Source organism: Protomyctophum bolini (assembly GCF_963924005.1).
Source record: "Protomyctophum bolini genome assembly, chromosome: 21".
Lineage (NCBI taxonomy): Eukaryota > Metazoa > Chordata > Actinopteri > Myctophiformes > Myctophidae > Protomyctophum > Protomyctophum bolini.
Window position 1 is genome coordinate 710,676 of NC_137882.1, and position 21,461 is coordinate 732,136.

The 21,461-nt window shown below is 35.6% G+C and overlaps 1 protein-coding gene across 1 annotated transcript in view; it reads left to right on the top strand.

Annotated features, from left to right (window-relative positions):
* Positions 1-21,461, top strand: part of tfr1b (transferrin receptor 1b) — a gene marked incomplete at its 3' end in the record, with an annotated part of 50,803 nt that overhangs the window by 22,091 nt on the left and 7,251 nt on the right. The window contains exons 10-15 of the mRNA XM_080793253.1: positions 12,709-12,878; positions 13,519-13,641; positions 15,494-15,579; positions 15,953-16,016; positions 16,999-17,066; positions 17,967-18,037. Coding sequence (XP_080649379.1) covers positions 12,709-12,878; positions 13,519-13,641; positions 15,494-15,579; positions 15,953-16,016; positions 16,999-17,066; positions 17,967-18,037 — 582 coding nt within the window. The remainder of the gene's footprint in view (positions 1-12,708; positions 12,879-13,518; positions 13,642-15,493; positions 15,580-15,952; positions 16,017-16,998; positions 17,067-17,966; positions 18,038-21,461) is intronic.

The following is a 21,461-nucleotide window of genomic DNA, read 5'->3' on the forward strand; positions in this document are numbered from 1 at the left end:
AAAACCTTTTATCTGCTATAGAACAAAACCTTTTATCCGCTATAGAACAAAACCTTTTATCCGCTATAGAACAAAACCTTTTATCCGCTATAGAACAAAACCTTTTATCTGCTATAGAACAAAACCTTTTATCTGCTATAGAACAAAACCTTTTATCTGCTATAGAACAAAACCTTTTATCCGCTATAGAACAAAACCTTTTATCCGCTATAGAACAAAACCTTTTATCTGCTATAGAACAAAACCTTTTATCTGCTATAGAACAAAACCTTTTATCCGCTATAGAACAAAACCTTTTATCCGCTATAGAACAAAACCTTTTATCTGCTATAGAACAAAACCTTTTATCTGATATAGAACAAAACCTTTTATCCGCTATAGAACAAAACCTTTTATCTGCTATAGAACAAAACCTTTTATCCGCTATAGAACAAAACCTTTTAACTGCTATAGAACAAAACCTTTTATCTGCTATAGAACAAAACCTTTTATCTGCTATAGAACAAAACCTTTTATCCGCTATAGAACAAAACCTTTTATCCGCTATAGAACAAAACCTTTTATCTGCTATAGAACAAAACCTTTTATCTGCTATAGAACAAAACCTTTTATCTGCTATAGAACAAAACCTTTTATCCTCTATAGAACAAAACCTTTTATCCGCTATAGAACAAAACCTTTTATCCGCTATAGAACAAAACCTTTTATCTGCTATAGAACAAAACCTTTTATCTGCTATAGAACAAAACCTTTTATCCGCTATAGAACAAAACCTTTTATCTGCTATAGAACAAAACCTTTTATCTGCTATAGAACAAAACCTTTTATCTGCTATAGAACAAAACCTTTTATCCTCTATAGAACAAAACCTTTTATCTGCTATAGAACAAAACCTTTTATCCGCTATAGAACAAAACCTTTTATCTGCTATAGAACAAAACCTTTTATCTGCTATAGAACAAAACCTTTTATCTGCTATAGAACAAAACCTTTTATCCGCTATAGAACAAAACCTTTTATCTGCTATAGAACAAAACCTTTTATCTGCTATAGAACAAAACCTTTTATCTGCTATAGAACAAAACCTTTTATCCTCTATAGAACAAAACCTTTTATCTGCTATAGAACAAAACCTTTTATCCGCTATAGAACAAAACCTTTTATCTGCTATAGAACAAAACCTTTTATCTGCTATAGAACAAAACCTTTTATCTGCTATAGAACAAAACCTTTCCCTCCGCTATAGAACAAAACCTTTTATCCGCTATAGAACAAAACCTTTTATCCGCTATAGAACAAAACCTTTTATCTGCTATAGAACAAAACCTTTTATCCGCTATAGAACAAAACCTTTTATCTGCTATAGAACAAAACCTTTTATCTGCTATAGAACAAAACCTTTTATCCGCTATAGAACAAAACCTTTTATCCGCTATAGAACAAAACCTTTTATCTGCTATAGAACAAAACCTTTTATCCGCTATAGAACAAAACCTTTTATCTGCTATAGAACAAAACCTTTTATCCGCTATAGAACAAAACCTTTTATCTGCTATAGAACAAAACCTTTTATCCGCTATAGAACAAAACCTTTTATCCGCTATAGAACAAAACCTTTTATCCGCTATAGAACAAACCTTTAATCTGCTATAAAACAAAACCTTTCCCTCCGCTATAGAACAAAACCTTTTATCTGCTATAGAACAAAACCTTTCCCTCCGCTATAGAACAAAACCTTTTATCCGCTATAGAACAAAACCTTTTATCCGCTATAGAACAAAACCTTTTATCCTCTATAGAACAAAACCTTTTATCCTCTATAGAACAAAACCTTTTATCCGCTATAGAACAAAACCTTTTATCTGCTATAGAACAAAACCTTTTATCTGCTATAGAACAAAACCTTTTATCCGCTATAGAACAAAACCTTTTATCTGCTATAGAACAAAACCTTTTATCCGCTATAGAACAAAACCTTTTATCTGCTATAGAACAAAACCTTTTATCTGCTATAGAACAAAACCTTTTATCCGCTATAGAACAAAACCTTTTATCTGCTATAGAACAAAACCTTTTATCTGCTATAGAACAAAACTTTTTATCTGCTATAGAACAAAACCTTTTATCTGCTATAGAACAAAACCTTTTATCCGCTATAGAACAAAACCTTTTATCTGCTATAGAACAAAACCTTTTATCTGCTATAGAACAAAACCTTTTATCCGCTATAGAACAAAACCTTTTATCTGCTATAGAACAAAACCTTTTATCTGCTATAGAACAAAACCTTTTATCCGCTATAGAACAAAACCTTTTATCCGCTATAGAACAAAACCTTTTATCTGCTATAGAACAAAACCTTTTATCCGCTATAGAACAAAACCTTTTATCTGCTATAGAACAAAACCTTTTATCTGCTATAGAACAAAACCTTTTATCCTCTATAGAACAAAACCTTTTATCCGCTATAGAACAAAACCTTTTATCTGCTATAGAACAAAACCTTTTATCTGCTATAGAACAAAACCTTTTATCCGCTATAGAACAAAACCTTTTATCTGCTATAGAACAAAACCTTTTATCCGCTATAGAACAAAACCTTTTATCTGCTATAGAACAAAACCTTTTATCTGCTATAGAACAAAACCTTTTATCCGCTATAGAACAAAACCTTTTATCTGCTATAGAACAAAACCTTTTATCTGCTATAGAACAAAACCTTTTATCTGCTATAGAACAAAACCTTTTATCTGCTATAGAACAAAACCTTTTATCCGCTATAGAACAAAACCTTTTATCTGCTATAGAACAAAACCTTTTATCTGCTATAGAACAAAACCTTTTATCCGCTATAGAACAAAACCTTTTATCTGCTATAGAACAAAACCTTTTATCTGCTATAGAACAAAACCTTTTATCCGCTATAGAACAAAACCTTTTATCTGCTATAGAACAAAACCTTTTATCTGCTATAGAACAAAACCTTTTATCTGCTATAGAACAAAACCTTTTATCTGCTATAGAACAAAACCTTTTATCCGCTATAGAACAAAACCTTTTATCTGCTATAGAACAAAACCTTTTATCTGCTATAGAACAAAACCTTTTATCCGCTATAGAACAAAACCTTTTATCCGCTATAGAACAAAACCTTTTATCTGCTATAGAACAAAACCTTTTATCCTCTATAGAACAAAACCTTTTATCTGCTATAGAACAAAACCTTTTATCCTCTATAGAACAAAACCTTTTATCTGCTATAGAACAAAACCTTTTATCCTCTATAGAACAAAACCTTTTATCTGCTATAGAACAAAACCTTTTATCCTCTATAGAACAAAACCTTTTATCTGCTATAGAACAAAACCTTTTATCTGCTATAGAACAAAACCTTTTATCCTCTATAGAACAAAACATTTTATCTGCTATAGAACAAAACCTTTTATCTGCTATAGAACAAAACCTTTCCCTCCGCTATAGAACAAAACCTTTTATCTGCTATAGAACAAAACCTTTTATCCGCTATAGAACAAAACCTTTTATCCGCTATAGAACAAAACCTTTTATCCTCTATAGAACAAAACCTTTTATCCGCTATAGAACAAAACCTTTTATCCTCTATAGAACAAAACCTTTTATCTGCTATAGAACAAAACCTTTTATCTGCTATAGAACAAAACCTTTTATCCGCTATAGAACAAAACCTTTTATCTGCTATAGAACAAAACCTTTTATCCGCTATAGAACAAAACCTTTTATCTGCTATAGAACAAAACCTTTTATCTGCTATAGAACAAAACCTTTTATCTGCTATAGAACAAAACCTTTTATCTGCTATAGAACAAAACCTTTTATCCGCTATAGAACAAAACCTTTTATCTGCTATAGAACAAAACCTTTTATCCGCTATAGAACAAAACCTTTTATCTGCTATAGAACAAAACCTTTTATCTGCTATAGAACAAAACCTTTTATCTGCTATAGAACAAAACCTTTTATCCTCTATAGAACAAAACCTTTTATCTGCTATAGAACAAAACCTTTTATCCGCTATAGAACAAAACCTTTTATCCGCTATAGAACAAAACCTTTTATCTGCTATAGAACAAAACCTTTTATCCGCTATAGAACAAAACCTTTTATCCTCTATAGAACAAAACCTTTTATCCTCTATAGAACAAAACCTTTTATCCGCTATAGAACAAAACCTTTTATCCGCTATAGAACAAAACCTTTTATCCGCTATAGAACAAAACCTTTTATCCTCTATAGAACAAAACCTTTTATCTGCTATAGAACAAAACCTTTTATCTGCTATAGAACAAAACCTTTTATCTGCTATAGAACAAAACCTTTTATCCGCTATAGAACAAAACCTTTTATCCGCTATAGAACAAAACCTTTTATCCGCTATAGAACAAAACCTTTTATCCGCTATAGAACAAAACCTTTTATCTGCTCTAGAACAAAACCTTTTATCTGCTATAGAACAAAACCTTTTATCCGCTATAGAACAAAACCTTTTATCCTCTATAGAACAAAACCTTTTATCCGCTATAGAACAAAACCTTTTATCCTCTATAGAACAAAACCTTTTATCCGCTATAGAACAAAACCTTTTATCTGCTATAGAACAAAACCTTTTATCCTCTATAGAACAAAACCTTTTATCTGCTATAGAACAAAACCTTTTATCTGCTATAGAACAAAACCTTTTATCTGCTATAGAACAAAACCTTTTATCCGCTATAGAACAAAACCTTTTATCTGCTATAGAACAAAACCTTTTATCTGCTATAGAACAAAACCTTTTATCCGCTATAGAACAAAACCTTTTATCTGCTATAGAACAAAACCTTTTATCCGCTATAGAACAAAACCTTTTATCCTCTATAGAACAAAACCTTTTATCCGCTATAGAACAAAACCTTTTATCTGCTATAGAACAAAACCTTTTATCTGCTATAGAACAAAACCTTTTATCTGCTATAGAACAAAACCTTTTATCCGCTATAGAACAAAACCTTTTATCCGCTATAGAACAAAACCTTTTATCCGCTATAGAACAAAACCTTTTATCTGCTCTAGAACAAAACCTTTTATCTGCTATAGAACAAAACCTTTTATCCGCTATAGAACAAAACCTTTTATCCTCTATAGAACAAAACCTTTTATCCGCTATAGAACAAAACCTTTTATCTGCTATAGAACAAAACCTTTTATCCTCTATAGAACAAAACCTTTTATCTGCTATAGAACAAAACCTTTTATCTGCTATAGAACAAAACCTTTTATCTGCTATAGAACAAAACCTTTTATCCGCTATAGAACAAAACCTTTTATCTGCTATAGAACAAAACCTTTTATCTGCTATAGAACAAAACCTTTTATCCGCTATAGAACAAAACCTTTTATCTGCTATAGAACAAAACCTTTTATCCGCTATAGAACAAAACCTTTTATCCTCTATAGAACAAAACCTTTTATCCGCTATAGAACAAAACCTTTTATCTGCTATAGAACAAAACCTTTTATCTGCTATAGAACAAAACCTTTTATCTGCTATAGAACAAAACCTTTTATCCGCTATAGAACAAAACCTTTTATCTGCTATAGAACAAAACCTTTTATCTGCTATAGAACAAAACCTTTTATCCGCTATAGAACAAAACCTTTTATCCTCTATAGAACAAAACCTTTTATCCGCTATAGAACAAAACCTTTTATCTGCTATAGAACAAAACCTTTTATCCTCTATAGAACAAAACCTTTTATCTGCTATAGAACAAAACCTTTTATCTGCTATAGAACAAAACCTTTTATCTGCTATAGAACAAAACCTTTTATCTGCTATAGAACAAAACCTTTTATCCTCTATAGAACAAAACCTTTTATCTGCTATAGAACAAAACCTTTTATCCTCTATAGAACAAAACCTTTTATCTGCTATAGAACAAAACCTTTTATCCTCTATAGAACAAAACATTTTATCTGCTATAGAACAAAACCTTTTATCCGCTATAGAACAAAACCTTTTATCCGCTATAGAACAAAACCTTTTATCCGCTATAGAACAAAACCTTTTATCTGCTATAGAACAAAACCTTTTATCTGCTATAGAACAAAACCTTTTATCCGCTATAGAACAAAACCTTTTATCCGCTATAGAACAAAACCTTTTATCCGCTATAGAACAAAACCTTTTATCTGCTATAGAACAAAACCTTTCCCTCCGCTATAGAACAAAACCTTTTATCCTCTATAGAACAAAACCTTTTATCTGCTATAGAACAAAACCTTTTATCCTCTATAGAACAAAACCTTTTATCCGCTATAGAACAAAACCTTTTATCTGCTATAGAACAAAACCTTTTATCTGCTATAGAACAAAACCTTTTATCTGCTATAGAACAAAACCTTTTATCCGCTATAGAACAAAACCTTTTATCCGCTATAGAACAAAACCTTTTATCTGCTATAGAACAAAACCTTTTATCTGCTATAGAACAAAACCTTTTATCTGCTATAGAACAAAACCTTTTATCTGCTATAGAACAAAACCTTTTATCCGCTATAGAACAAAACCTTTTATCTGCTATAGAACAAAACCTTTTATCTGCTATAGAACAAAACCTTTTATCCGCTATAGAACAAAACCTTTTATCTGCTATAGAACAAAACCTTTTATCCGCTATAGAACAAAACCTTTTATCTGCTATAGAACAAAACCTTTTATCTGCTATAGAACAAAACCTTTTATCTGCTATAGAACAAAACCTTTTATCCGCTATAGAACAAAACCTTTTATCCGCTATAGAACAAAACCTTTTATCTGCTATAGAACAAAACCTTTTATCTGCTATAGAACAAAACCTTTTATCTGCTATAGAACAAAACCTTTTATCCTCTATAGAACAAAACCTTTTATCCGCTATAGAACAAAACCTTTTATCCGCTATAGAACAAAACCTTTTATCTGCTATAGAACAAAACCTTTTATCTGCTATAGAACAAAACCTTTTATCTGCTATAGAACAAAACCTTTTATCCGCTATAGAACAAAACCTTTTATCTGCTATAGAACAAAACCTTTTATCTGCTATAGAACAAAACCTTTTATCTGCTATAGAACAAAACATTTTATCTGCTATAGAACAAAACCTTTTATCTGCTATAGAACAAAACCTTTTATCTGCTATAGAACAAAACCTTTTATCCTCTATAGAACAAAACCTTTTATCTGCTATAGAACAAAACCTTTTATCCGCTATAGAACAAAACCTTTTATCTGCTATAGAACAAAACCTTTTATCTGCTATAGAACAAAACCTTTTATCCGCTATAGAACAAAACCTTTTATCTGCTATAGAACAAAACCTTTTATCTGCTATAGAACAAAACCTTTTATCTGCTATAGAACAAAACCTTTTATCTGCTATAGAACAAAACCTTTTATCTGCTATAGAACAAAACCTTTTATCTGCTATAGAACAAAACCTTTTATCCTCTATAGAACAAAACCTTTTATCTGCTATAGAACAAAACCTTTTATCCTCTATAGAACAAAACCTTTTATCTGCTATAGAACAAAACCTTTTATCCTCTATAGAACAAAACATTTTATCTGCTATAGAACAAAACCTTTTATCCGCTATAGAACAAAACCTTTTATCCGCTATAGAACAAAACCTTTTATCCGCTATAGAACAAAACCTTTTATCTGCTATAGAACAAAACCTTTTATCTGCTATAGAACAAAACCTTTTATCTGCTATAGAACAAAACCTTTTATCTGCTATAGAACAAAACCTTTTATCCGCTATATAGAACAAAACCTTTTATCTGCTATAGAACAAAACCTTTTATCTGCTATAGAACAAAACCTTTTATCCGCTATAGAACAAAACCTTTTATCTGCTATAGAACAAAACCTTTTATCCGCTATAGAACAAAACCTTTTATCTGCTATAGAACAAAACCTTTTATCTGCTATAGAACAAAACCTTTTATCTGCTATAGAACAAAACCTTTTATCCGCTATAGAACAAAACCTTTTATCCGCTATAGAACAAAACCTTTTATCTGCTATAGAACAAAACCTTTTATCTGCTATAGAACAAAACCTTTTATCTGCTATAGAACAAAACCTTTTATCCTCTATAGAACAAAACCTTTTATCCGCTATAGAACAAAACCTTTTATCCGCTATAGAACAAAACCTTTTATCTGCTATAGAACAAAACCTTTTATCTGCTATAGAACAAAACCTTTTATCTGCTATAGAACAAAACCTTTTATCCGCTATAGAACAAAACCTTTTATCTGCTATAGAACAAAACCTTTTATCCGCTATAGAACAAAACCTTTTATCTGCTATAGAACAAAACCTTTTATCCTCTATAGAACAAAACCTTTTATCCTCTATAGAACAAAACCTTTTATCCTCTATAGAACAAAACCTTTTATCCGCTATAGAACAAAACCTTTTATCTGCTATAGAACAAAACCTTTTATCTGCTATAGAACAAAACCTTTTATCCGCTATAGAACAAAACCTTTTATCCGCTATAGAACAAAACCTTTTATCTGCTATAGAACAAAACCTTTTATCCGCTATAGAACAAAACCTTTTATCTGCTATAGAACAAAACCTTTTATCCGCTATAGAACAAAACCTTTTATCTGCTATAGAACAAAACCTTTTATCCGCTATAGAACAAAACCTTTTATCCGCTATAGAACAAAACCTTTTATCCGCTATAGAACAAACCTTTTATCTGCTATAGAACAAAACCTTTCCCTCCGCTATAGAACAAAACCTTTTATCTGCTATAGAACAAAACCTTTCCCTCCGCTATAGAACAAAACCTTTTATCCGCTATAGAACAAAACCTTTTATCCGCTATAGAACAAAACCTTTTATCCTCTATAGAACAAAACCTTTTATCCTCTATAGAACAAAACCTTTTATCCGCTATAGAACAAAACCTTTTATCTGCTATAGAACAAAACCTTTTATCTGCTATAGAACAAAACCTTTTATCTGCTATAGAACAAAACCTTTCCCTCCGCTATAGAACAAAACCTTTTATCCGCTATAGAACAAAACCTTTTATCCGCTATAGAACAAAACCTTTTATCTGCTATAGAACAAAACCTTTTATCCGCTATAGAACAAAACCTTTTATCTGCTATAGAACAAAACCTTTTATCTGCTATAGAACAAAACCTTTTATCCGCTATAGAACAAAACCTTTTATCCGCTATAGAACAAAACCTTTTATCTGCTATAGAACAAAACCTTTTATCCGCTATAGAACAAAACCTTTTATCTGCTATAGAACAAAACCTTTTATCCGCTATAGAACAAAACCTTTTATCTGCTATAGAACAAAACCTTTTATCCGCTATAGAACAAAACCTTTTATCCGCTATAGAACAAAACCTTTTATCCGCTATAGAACAAACCTTTTATCTGCTATAGAACAAAACCTTTTATCCTCTATAGAACAAAACCTTTTATCCTCTATAGAACAAAACCTTTTATCTGCTATAGAACAAAACCTTTTATCTGCTATAGAACAAAACCTTTTATCCGCTATAGAACAAAACCTTTTATCCGCTATAGAACAAAACCTTTTATCTGCTATAGAACAAAACCTTTTATCCGCTATAGAACAAAACCTTTTATCTGCTATAGAACAAAACCTTTTATCCGCTATAGAACAAAACCTTTTATCCGCTATAGAACAAAACCTTTTATCCGCTATAGAACAAACCTTTTATCTGCTATAGAACAAAACCTTTTATCCGCTATAGAACAAAACCTTTTATCTGCTATAGAACAAAACCTTTCCCTCCGCTATAGAACAAAACCTTTTATCCGCTATAGAACAAAACCTTTTATCCGCTATAGAACAAAACCTTTTATCCTCTATAGAACAAAACCTTTTATCCTCTATAGAACAAAACCTTTTATCCGCTATAGAACAAAACCTTTTATCTGCTATAGAACAAAACCTTTTATCTGCTATAGAACAAAACCTTTTATCCGCTATAGAACAAAACCTTTTATCTGCTATAGAACAAAACCTTTTATCCTCTATAGAACAAAACCTTTTATCTGCTATAGAACAAAACCTTTTATCTGCTATAGAACAAAACCTTTTATCCTCTATAGAACAAAACCTTTTATCCGCTATAGAACAAAACCTTTTATCTGCTATAGAACAAAACCTTTTATCTGCTATAGAACAAAACCTTTTATCTGCTATAGAACAAAACCTTTTATCCGCTATAGAACAAAACCTTTTATCTGCTATAGAACAAAACCTTTTATCTGCTATAGAACAAAACCTTTTATCTGCTATAGAACAAAACCTTTTATCCGCTATAGAACAAAACCTTTTATCCGCTATAGAACAAAACCTTTTATCTGCTATAGAACAAAACCTTTTATCCGCTATAGAACAAAACCTTTTATCTGCTATAGAACAAAACCTTTTATCTGCTATAGAACAAAACCTTTTATCCGCTATAGAACAAAACCTTTTATCTGCTATAGAACAAAACCTTTTATCTGCTATAGAACAAAACCTTTTATCCGCTATAGAACAAAACCTTTTATCTGCTATAGAACAAAACCTTTTATCTGCTATAGAACAAAACCTTTTATCTGCTATAGAACAAAACCTTTTATCTGCTATAGAACAAAACCTTTTATCCGCTATAGAACAAAACCTTTTATCTGCTATAGAACAAAACCTTTTATCTGCTATAGAACAAAACCTTTTATCCGCTATAGAACAAAACCTTTTATCCGCTATAGAACAAAACCTTTTATCTGCTATAGAACAAAACCTTTTATCCTCTATAGAACAAAACCTTTTATCCGCTATAGAACAAAACCTTTTATCCGCTATAGAACAAAACCTTTTATCTGCTATAGAACAAAACCTTTTATCTGCTATAGAACAAAACCTTTTATCCGCTATAGAACAAAACCTTTTATCCGCTATAGAACAAAACCTTTTATCCGCTATAGAACAAAACCTTTTATCTGCTATAGAACAAAACCTTTTATCCTCTATAGAACAAAACCTTTTATCTGCTATAGAACAAAACCTTTTATCCTCTATAGAACAAAACCTTTTATCTGCTATAGAACAAAACCTTTTATCCTCTATAGAACAAAACCTTTTATCTGCTATAGAACAAAACCTTTTATCCTCTATAGAACAAAACCTTTTATCTGCTATAGAACAAAACCTTTTATCTGCTATAGAACAAAACCTTTTATCCTCTATAGAACAAAACCTTTTATCTGCTATAGAACAAAACCTTTTATCTGCTATAGAACAAAACCTTTCCCTCCGCTATAGAACAAAACCTTTTATCTGCTATAGAACAAAACCTTTTATCCGCTATAGAACAAAACCTTTTATCCGCTATAGAACAAAACCTTTTATCCTCTATAGAACAAAACCTTTTATCCGCTATAGAACAAAACCTTTTATCCTCTATAGAACAAAACCTTTTATCTGCTATAGAACAAAACCTTTTATCTGCTATAGAACAAAACCTTTTATCCGCTATAGAACAAAACCTTTTATCTGCTATAGAACAAAACCTTTTATCCGCTATAGAACAAAACCTTTTATCTGCTATAGAACAAAACCTTTTATCTGCTATAGAACAAAACCTTTTATCTGCTATAGAACAAAACCTTTTATCTGCTATAGAACAAAACCTTTTATCCGCTATAGAACAAAACCTTTTATCTGCTATAGAACAAAACCTTTTATCCGCTATAGAACAAAACCTTTTATCTGCTATAGAACAAAACCTTTTATCTGCTATAGAACAAAACCTTTTATCTGCTATAGAACAAAACCTTTTATCCTCTATAGAACAAAACCTTTTATCTGCTATAGAACAAAACCTTTTATCCGCTATAGAACAAAACCTTTTATCCGCTATAGAACAAAACCTTTTATCCTCTATAGAACAAAACCTTTTATCTGCTATAGAACAAAACCTTTTATCCGCTATAGAACAAAACCTTTTATCTGCTATAGAACAAAACCTTTTATCTGCTATAGAACAAAACCTTTTATCTGCTATAGAACAAAACCTTTTATCTGCTATAGAACAAAACCTTTTATCTGCTATAGAACAAAACCTTTTATCTGCTATAGAACAAAACCTTTTATCTGCTATAGAACAAAACCTTTTATCTGCTATAGAACAAAACCTTTTATCTGCTATAGAACAAAACCTTTTATCTGCTATAGAACAAAACCTTTTATCTGCTATAGAACAAAACCTTTTATCCGCTATAGAACAAAACCTTTTATCTGCTATAGAACAAAACCTTTTACCTGCTATAGAACAAAACCTTTTATCTGCTATAGAACAAAACCTTTTATCTGCTATAGAACAAAACCTTTTATCTGCTATAGAACAAAACCATGCTTTTATCCACGCTTCCAAAAGATAGTTTTTTAAATCTGAATATCCTGGACGGGAACGGCTTTTTGGTGTTTTAAACATTGTTATACTTTAGCTGTTGAAAAATAGCAGATCTACAAGTGTGAGTGCTGCGCTACGAGCTTGTAGATCTGCTATTTTTTAAAGAATGGTGAAAACGTGGCACAGATCTCTGAACGTCCAGTGTCTCTCGCCCCCCCCTCCCTCTCTCTCCTCCAGGCAGATGGGCGGTCCACAGCCCCTCCCCTCCAGCGGGTTCCGAGGCGACATGGCCGCCGTGCCGTACGGCCTGGGGGGCGTGGCCAACGCCACGCTGGAGGTCCACAACGTGCTGGTCAACCAGGAAGTGCACAACGTGTTCGGAGTGGTGAAGGGCTTCGTGGACCCTGGTACGAACGTCTGTACGTCTGTGTGTACGTTGTGGCAACCCAGGGGAGAATAGGTACAGATTCACAATAAAGTAAGAGGCTCGGAGTCAGAGGCAACATAAACTTAAATCGTCTTTTATTTAAAGTCTTAGGGCAAGGGGAAAACGGGGCAAAACATCAACATGAAGGTTCCTCTTCTCAGGGGCTTAGGCTTCTCACTTGCAGTCCTGTGGGCAGAGCAGAGAGAGAGCTAGTGACTTAGTTGGGGGAGGGTGCTGTAGGCTCTCCCTTGAGGAGTTCAGTCGGCTTGAGAGATCTCCCTCATACCAGCCTCCTCATGCACAGAGAGATTCCTCCTTCCTCACTCCTCCAGCAGTTCAGACTCACTCACCAGACAGCTTGGGCGTCGGCCCTTTAACAGCTTCTGGTGATTGCCTGACTGGCTGCAGGTGCGTCCATGTCCAGGCTCCCATTGGCTGCAATACCTGTACCGGGTGATATACTCCCTCTATCACCTCCCCCAGCCTCATTCTGTGGGGAATAGGCCTGGCTGTTTCCCCTGGTTTGCCACAACGTCTGTACGTCTCTGTGTGTACGTGCGTCTGTAAACATGTGTGTGTGGTGTGTGTGGTGTGTGTGTGTGTGTGTGTGTGTGTGACAGACCGGTATGTGATCCTAGGTGCCCAGAGGGACGCGTGGGGGGGCAGTGGGTTTGCCAGAGCGGCGGTGGGCTCTGCCCTTCTGATGGAGCTAGCCAAGACGGTCCGCGCCATGGTGGAGGAAGGTAGGGCACACACACACACACTGGCACCCACACACACACACACTGGCACACACACACACACTGGCACACACACACACACTGGCACACACACACACACACACATACACACACTGGCACAGGCACACACACTGGCACACACACACACACACACACACACACACACATCCTTCTATCAGACAGTATGTACTGCGACCCTTCACAGAGTTACTGACACTGACTACGAGGTTATCCACAGAGTATGTCAAATATAACAGCTAACATATAACATATAATCCTTAATACACCAAGATAGGGATGTCAGTAACGGATAGTTTCCCAGACGGTTAGTCGACAGGATTAACCGGGTCATTAACGGATAGTGATTGATTTTTTTTTTTTTTAATTTATAGGCTACCCCAAATGTAATATGCATGTATAGGCTACATAATTAAAGTTGGTAGACGAATGGTATACATTTATTTATGCTCCTTTTTTAAAAGACAAACAAAAAAGCAACATTTAACAATATAAATAAATTGTTGTAGGCTTAATCATCAATAAACAACGCATCGCATCTGCAAGATGCATGCATCTGCGCGTCTACAGTACAGAGGTCCGCCGGTTCTAGTCCAAAACATAAATAAATCCAGTCCAGATCTGAGCAACCTATACCTATAAAGCCACTGGACGCATCATGGGCTAAGCCTTTTTTTATTATTAAGGAAGATCAGCAAGCATGTCACCGTGTTCTGTTTGTTGACTTTTCGCTGACGAGAAAACCCTCAAACATCGATAGCACATGGCTAACTTGATAGCCGTAAGCCGTGCCAGTGCTCAGTGTGGGGAGACGGATAGGAGGAGGAAGCGGCAGCGGCTGTAAACGTTCTCCCTCCAGGCCAAATGGCCAATAATGGAAATACTAATGCCAAGTAGGTCTCTGCATTTATACGGTCGACATGTGTTCATCTCGTCTCGCTGTCACTCGCTTACATTTAGACTACCGCAATTTCCGCAAAGCTACCCTTGTAGCCAACTAGCCAGAAGTACAACAGAGAACTTTGGGACATTGAGGGGGCAGAAAACCGAGCCCAAGCGCTGTTCATGCAGCCTGGAGTGTGACAAGCTGGGCGGCGCAAATAAGAACAATTTTAGGCATGTGTGCAACATGACAACTGTTTTAAAGTATTGTACAGTGACAAGTACAGTCTTTGTAATGTTTTATGTTGCACTATTACTAAAAACGATCTAAAATAAAGGGATATTAACCGTTAAAGCTGATAAAAATATCCGGATGTTTCTTAACGGTCGGCTAACCGGTTAGCCGGTTAACCCCTGACATCCCTACACCAAGAGGTGTTTGGGTGAATGGGTTAACGTTACTGATGCTGACTACGATTTTAAACGAGAGTTTCAAATCAGGAAGTATTTGACTTTTTTCTACAAATTAGAACAACACCCATACTGCCATTGTGCTTTATATGATTCTCAATGCCATACTCAGTAGTACACAAACATGAATATATCTACATGACATGAATATAATGCGTGCGTGCGTGCGTGCGTGCGTGTGCGTGCGTGCGTGCGTGCGTGCGTGCGTGCGTGTGTGTGTGTGTGTGTGTGTGTGTGTGTGTGTGTGTGTGTGTGTGTGTGTGTGTGTGTGTGTGTGTGTGTGTGTGTGTGTGTGTGTGTGTGTGTGTGTGTGTGTGTGTGTGTGTGTGTGTGTGTGTGTGTGTGTGTGTGTGTGTGTGTGTGTGTGTGTGTGTGTGTGTGTGTGTGTGTGTGTGTGTGTGTGTGTGTGTGTGTGTGTGTGCGTGCGTGCGTGCGTGCGTGCGTGCGCGCGCGCGCGCGCGTGCGCGTGCGTGCATGTGTCTAGACGGCTTCAGACCCAGGAGGAGTTTGGTGTTTGCCAGTTGGAGCGCCGGAGAGTACGGAAGTGTTGGCGCCACCGAGTGGCTGGAGGTAGGAAGTGAAGTGAAATGCCATCTACGAACATAGTCCGACCCCTAGGCTAGGGTACGGCAGGTACCAGCTACGTACCCTAGACCCCTACATACCCTAAACCCCTACGTACCCTAAACCCCTACGTACCCTAACCCCCTACATCCCGATGATCGGATTTTCCTTTTGTCTCGCATCGCTCCGTTTCTGAGGAGAGGTGAACGGTATGAGCTAATGCTAACTATGCTGACTATCGCCACCTCCCTGATAACCCGGGGAAACTCGTCACAATGCCTGGCACAGGCTTAAATTATGCTGCCCCCTAGCGGGCAGAAAGAGTGTTCATCTAGGGTTACATGAATAAATGTGTTCTTAAATAAATGTGTTCCTCTAGGGTTACATGTCGTCTATCGACAAGAAAGCTTTCACCTACATCAGCCTGGATGGAGCTGTGATGGGTTAGTGACGCACACACACACACACACACACACGTGCACACACACACACACACACACACACACACACACACACGTGCACACACACACACACACACACACACACACACACACACTCACTCTCATGCTGTATGTCCATATAGACCGATTCAGAAACGGGTCTCGTGGTCGCAGGCAACGTATTTCCTGTAGGCGGAGACGACATATCTGCGGTTTAAACCGGCACCTCCTTCTACTACAGTTACTGATGTCAGTCTGCCTCAAACGTTACTCTTTTACCTGCTTTTTACTAAACACTAACATTACAAAGATGCTCCAGAACATCAGGATGAACCTGTGTAGTTTATGGCTGCTCCAACAGTAGAGATGAACCTGTGTAGTTTATGGCTGCTCCAACAGTAGTAGAGATGAACCTGTGTAGTTTATGGCTGCTCCAACAGTAGAGATGAACCTGTGTAGTTTATGGCTGCTCCAACAGTAGTAGAGATGAACCTGTGTAGTTTATGGCTGCTCCAACAGTAGAGATGAACCTGTGTAGTTTATGGCTGCTCCAACAGTAGTGGCAACATAAACAAATTAAAAATAAACGAAATGTCAAAATATCTACCGTGTTGACTGAGACCAGAGCCATAGAGTAATGGTTGAGACGAAGCAGTGAAAGGTCCTGAAAGATACATAACGTCAGTCTTACCCCAATAACCAATCTTTCTGTTTTATGAACACAAGGCTGCTGTACTTTATACCTCATACTAAGCATTACAGTATGAGGTATAAAGTACTAGTGGTCGACCTTTTGGACAGCTCTGGTCCAGCAGTGAAGAGTATGCTGTGATATTAACTCATTTTGCATAATAACATGAACAAAATCTGTCTTTTTTCCCCCCCTTAACAGTCTTGGCGCCACTCATGTGTCATATGTATATATGTGTTTATATGTGTTCATGTATATATATATATCTATATATATATTTCTATGTGTTTCTAGGTCTGGGAGGTTTCAAAGCCACAGCCAGTCCTCTGTTGTACAGCCTTCTGGAGAGTTCTATGAAGCAGGTGATGGAGGGGGAGGGAGGGGGTGGAGAGAGGGGGAGGGGGAGGGGGAGGGGGGGGGGGGTGGAGAGAGGGGGAGGGGGAGGGGGAGGGGGGGGGGGGGGTGGAGAGAGGGGGAGGGGGAGGGGGGGGAGGAGAGAGGGGGAGGGCGGGGAGAGTCCTGCAAGCATCACTGAAGTGGCAATAATCACGTTAAACCACACCCTCGAGTGTAACATTGCAATTATACAACAGTTACCCTTAAAACTAAGAAAATCGCTGAAAAAACATGTGTCTTTAATGACAGATGTAGTCACTACGACCACAAATGTCCCAAGAAACTAGCTATAGCCTAGCCACCCAGTTTGCTATAGCGCTCTGGGAAAACAGAGCAGCTGGATTCTTTGTTTTGATTAGGTGGTGAACGGTGCTCGTTTGGACCACGGCTAGAAGGCCGTTTCAACCAATCAGATTGCTTTCTCGAAACGACCTGTTGTATAATATATAATATAGTATACATATATAGTTGCATTATATAGATACTCCACTGTTACGTTCTTAGCTTACGCATGTTTCATGATAAATGCTTTTTATGTATGTGATGTATCGCCATGCTTTTTGTACTTGCTAAACCCATTTTAGGCGGGAACCCCTTTTGGTGTTAGCATTACGTTATGCTTTAGCTATTGAAAAATAGCAGATCTACAAGCTCATAGCGTGCCACCGAGTGGCGCGCTACGAGCTTGTAGGTCTGCTATTTTTTTTAGAAAAATCGAAGAACGACTGACATAGAAACATAGCTTTTTCAGAAAACTGTCATTTTCAAACAGACATTTTTAGAATCTGATCTCAGGTCAGAATGGGTTGATGTAAATCGCTCTGGATTAAGAGAGTCTGATAAATGACTAAAATAAATCCCCCCAGGTGTCCAGTCCTCTCCTTAAAGGGTCCTCTGTCTACAGCGTAGCAGGAGGAGAGAAGTGGGAGAGTGACTCGTGAGTACAACAAATCTCATCTGACCTCATCAAATCCTGTACACTGAAGACACGCTCCATATATGGCCTGTACAGAATTCATTCCATATGTTGATCTGTCCTCATCAAACCCTGTACACTCAAGACACGCTCCATGTATGGCCTGTACAGAATTCATTCCATTATGTTGATCTGACAGAGGTACAGTCAGACATTGATGCTAAAAGGATAACACAAAACCATTGTGGTCAATTCATCAAGAACAAAATACATGACTACGTGAGCCTCCTTATTATGTAGGCAGTGAGGGTTTCACCATGACGATAAAGACATGACGATAAAGACATGACGATAAAGACATGACGATAAAGACATGACGATAAATTCATGACGATAAAGACATCTTAACTGATTACGATAAAGACATGACGATAAAGACATGACGATAAAGACATGACGATAAATTCATGACGATAAAGACATCTTAACTGATTACGATAAAGACATGACGATAAAGACATGACGATAAAGACATGACGATAAAGACATGACGATAAAGACATGACGATAAAGACATGACGATAAAGACATGACGATAAAGACATGACGATAAATTCATGACGATAAAGACATCTTAACTGATTACGATAAAGACATGACGATAAAGACATGACGATAAAGACATGACGATAAATTCATGACGATAAAGACATCTTAACTGATTACGATAAAGACATGACGATAAAGACATGACGATAAAGACATGACGATAAAGACATGACGATAAAGACATGACGATAAAGACATGACGATAAAGACATGACGATAAAGACATCTTAACTGATTACGATAAAGACATGACGATAAAGACATGACGATAAAGACATGACGATAAAGACATCTTAACTGATTACGATAAAGACATGACGATAAAGACATGACGATAAAGACATGACGATAAAGACATGACGATAAAGACATCTTAACTTATGACGATAAATTCATGACGATAAAGACATGACGATAAAGACATGACGATAAAGACATCTTAACTTATGACGATAAAGACATGACGATAAAGACATGACGATAAAGACATGACGATAAAGACATCTTAACTTATGACGATAAAGACATGACGATAAAGACATGACGATAAAGACATGACGATAAAGACATGACGATAAAGACATCTTAACTTATGACGATAAAGACATGACGATAAAGACATGACGATAAAGACATCTTAACTTATGACGATAAAGACATGACGATAAAGACATGACGATAAAGACATGACGATAAAGACATGACGATAAATTCATGACGATAAAGACATGACGATAAAGACATGACGATAAAGACATGACGATAAATTCATGACGATAAAGACATGACGATAAAGACATGACGATAAAGACATGACGATAAATTCATGACGATAAAGACATGACGATAAAGACATGACGATAAAGACATGACGATAAATTCATGACGATAAAGACATCTTAACTGATTACGATAAAGACATGACGATAAAGACATGACGATAAAGACATGACGATAAAGACATCTTAACTGATTACGATAAAGACATGACGATAAAGACATGACGATAAAGACATCTTAACTGATTACGATAAAGACATGACGATAAAGACATGACGATAAAGACATGACGATAAAGACATCTTAACTGATTACGATAAAGACATGACGATAAAGACATGACGATAAAGACATCTTAACTGATTACGATAAAGACATGACGATAAAGACATGACGATAAAGACATGACGATAAAGACATCTTAACTGATTACGATAAAGACATGACGATAAAGACATGACGATAAAGACATCTTAACTGATTACGATAAAGACATGACGATAAAGACATGACGATAAATTCATGACGATAAAGACATCTTAACTGATTACGATAAAGACATGACGATAAAGACATGACGATAAAGACATGACGATAAAGACATCTTAACTGATTACGATAAAGACATGACGATAAAGACATGACGATAAAGACATGACGATAAAGACATCTTAACTGATTACGATAAAGACATGACGATAAAGACATGACGATAAAGACATGACGATAAAGACATCTTAACTTATGACGATAAATTCATGACGATAAAGACATGACGATAAAGACATGACGATAAAGACATGACGATAAAGACATCTTAACTTATGACGATAAAGACATGACGATAAAGACATGACGATAAAGACATGACGATAAAGACATGACGATAAAGACATCTTAACTTATGACGATAAAGACATGACGATAAAGACATGACGATAAAGACATGACGATAAAGACATGACGATAAATTCATGACGATAAAGACATGACGATAAAGACATGACGATAAATTCATGACGATAAAGACATGACGATAAAGACATGACGATAAAGACATCTTAACTGATTACGATAAAGACATGACGATAAAGACATGACGATAAAGACATGACGATAAAGACATCTTAACTGATTACGATAAAGACATGACGATAAAGACATGACGATAAAGACATGACGATAAAGACATCTTAACTGATGACGATAAAGACATGACGATAAAGACATGACGATAAAGACATGACGATAAAGACATGACGATAAAGACATCTTAACTTATGACGATAAAGACATGACGATAAAGACATGACGATAAAGACATCTTAACTTATGACGATAAAGACATGACGATAAAGACATGACGATAAAGACATGACGATAAAGACATGACGATAAAGACATGACGATAAAGACATGACGATAAAGACATGACGATAAAGACATGACGATAAAGACATGACGATAAAGACATCTTAACTTATGACGATAAAGACATGACGATAAAGACATGACGATAAAGACATGACGATAAAGACATCTTAACTGATTACGATAAAGACATGACGATAAAGACATGACGATAAAGACATCTTAACTGATTACGATAAAGACATGACGATAAAGACATGACGATAAAGACATCTTAACTGATTACGATAAAGACATGACGATAAAGACATGACGATAAAGACATGACGATAAAGACATCTTAACTGATTACGATAAAGACATGACGATAAAGACATGACGATAAAGACATGACGATAAATTCATGACGATAAAGACATGACGATAAAGACATGACGATAAAGACATGACGATAAAGACATGACGATAAAGACATGACGATAAAGACATGACGATAAAGACATCTTAACTTATGACGATAAAGACATGACGATAAAGACATGACGATAAAGACATGACGATAAAGACATCTTAACTGATTACGATAAAGACATGACGATAAAGACATGACGATAAAGACATCTTAACTGATTACGATAAAGACATGACGATAAAGACATGACGATAAAGACATGACGATAAAGAC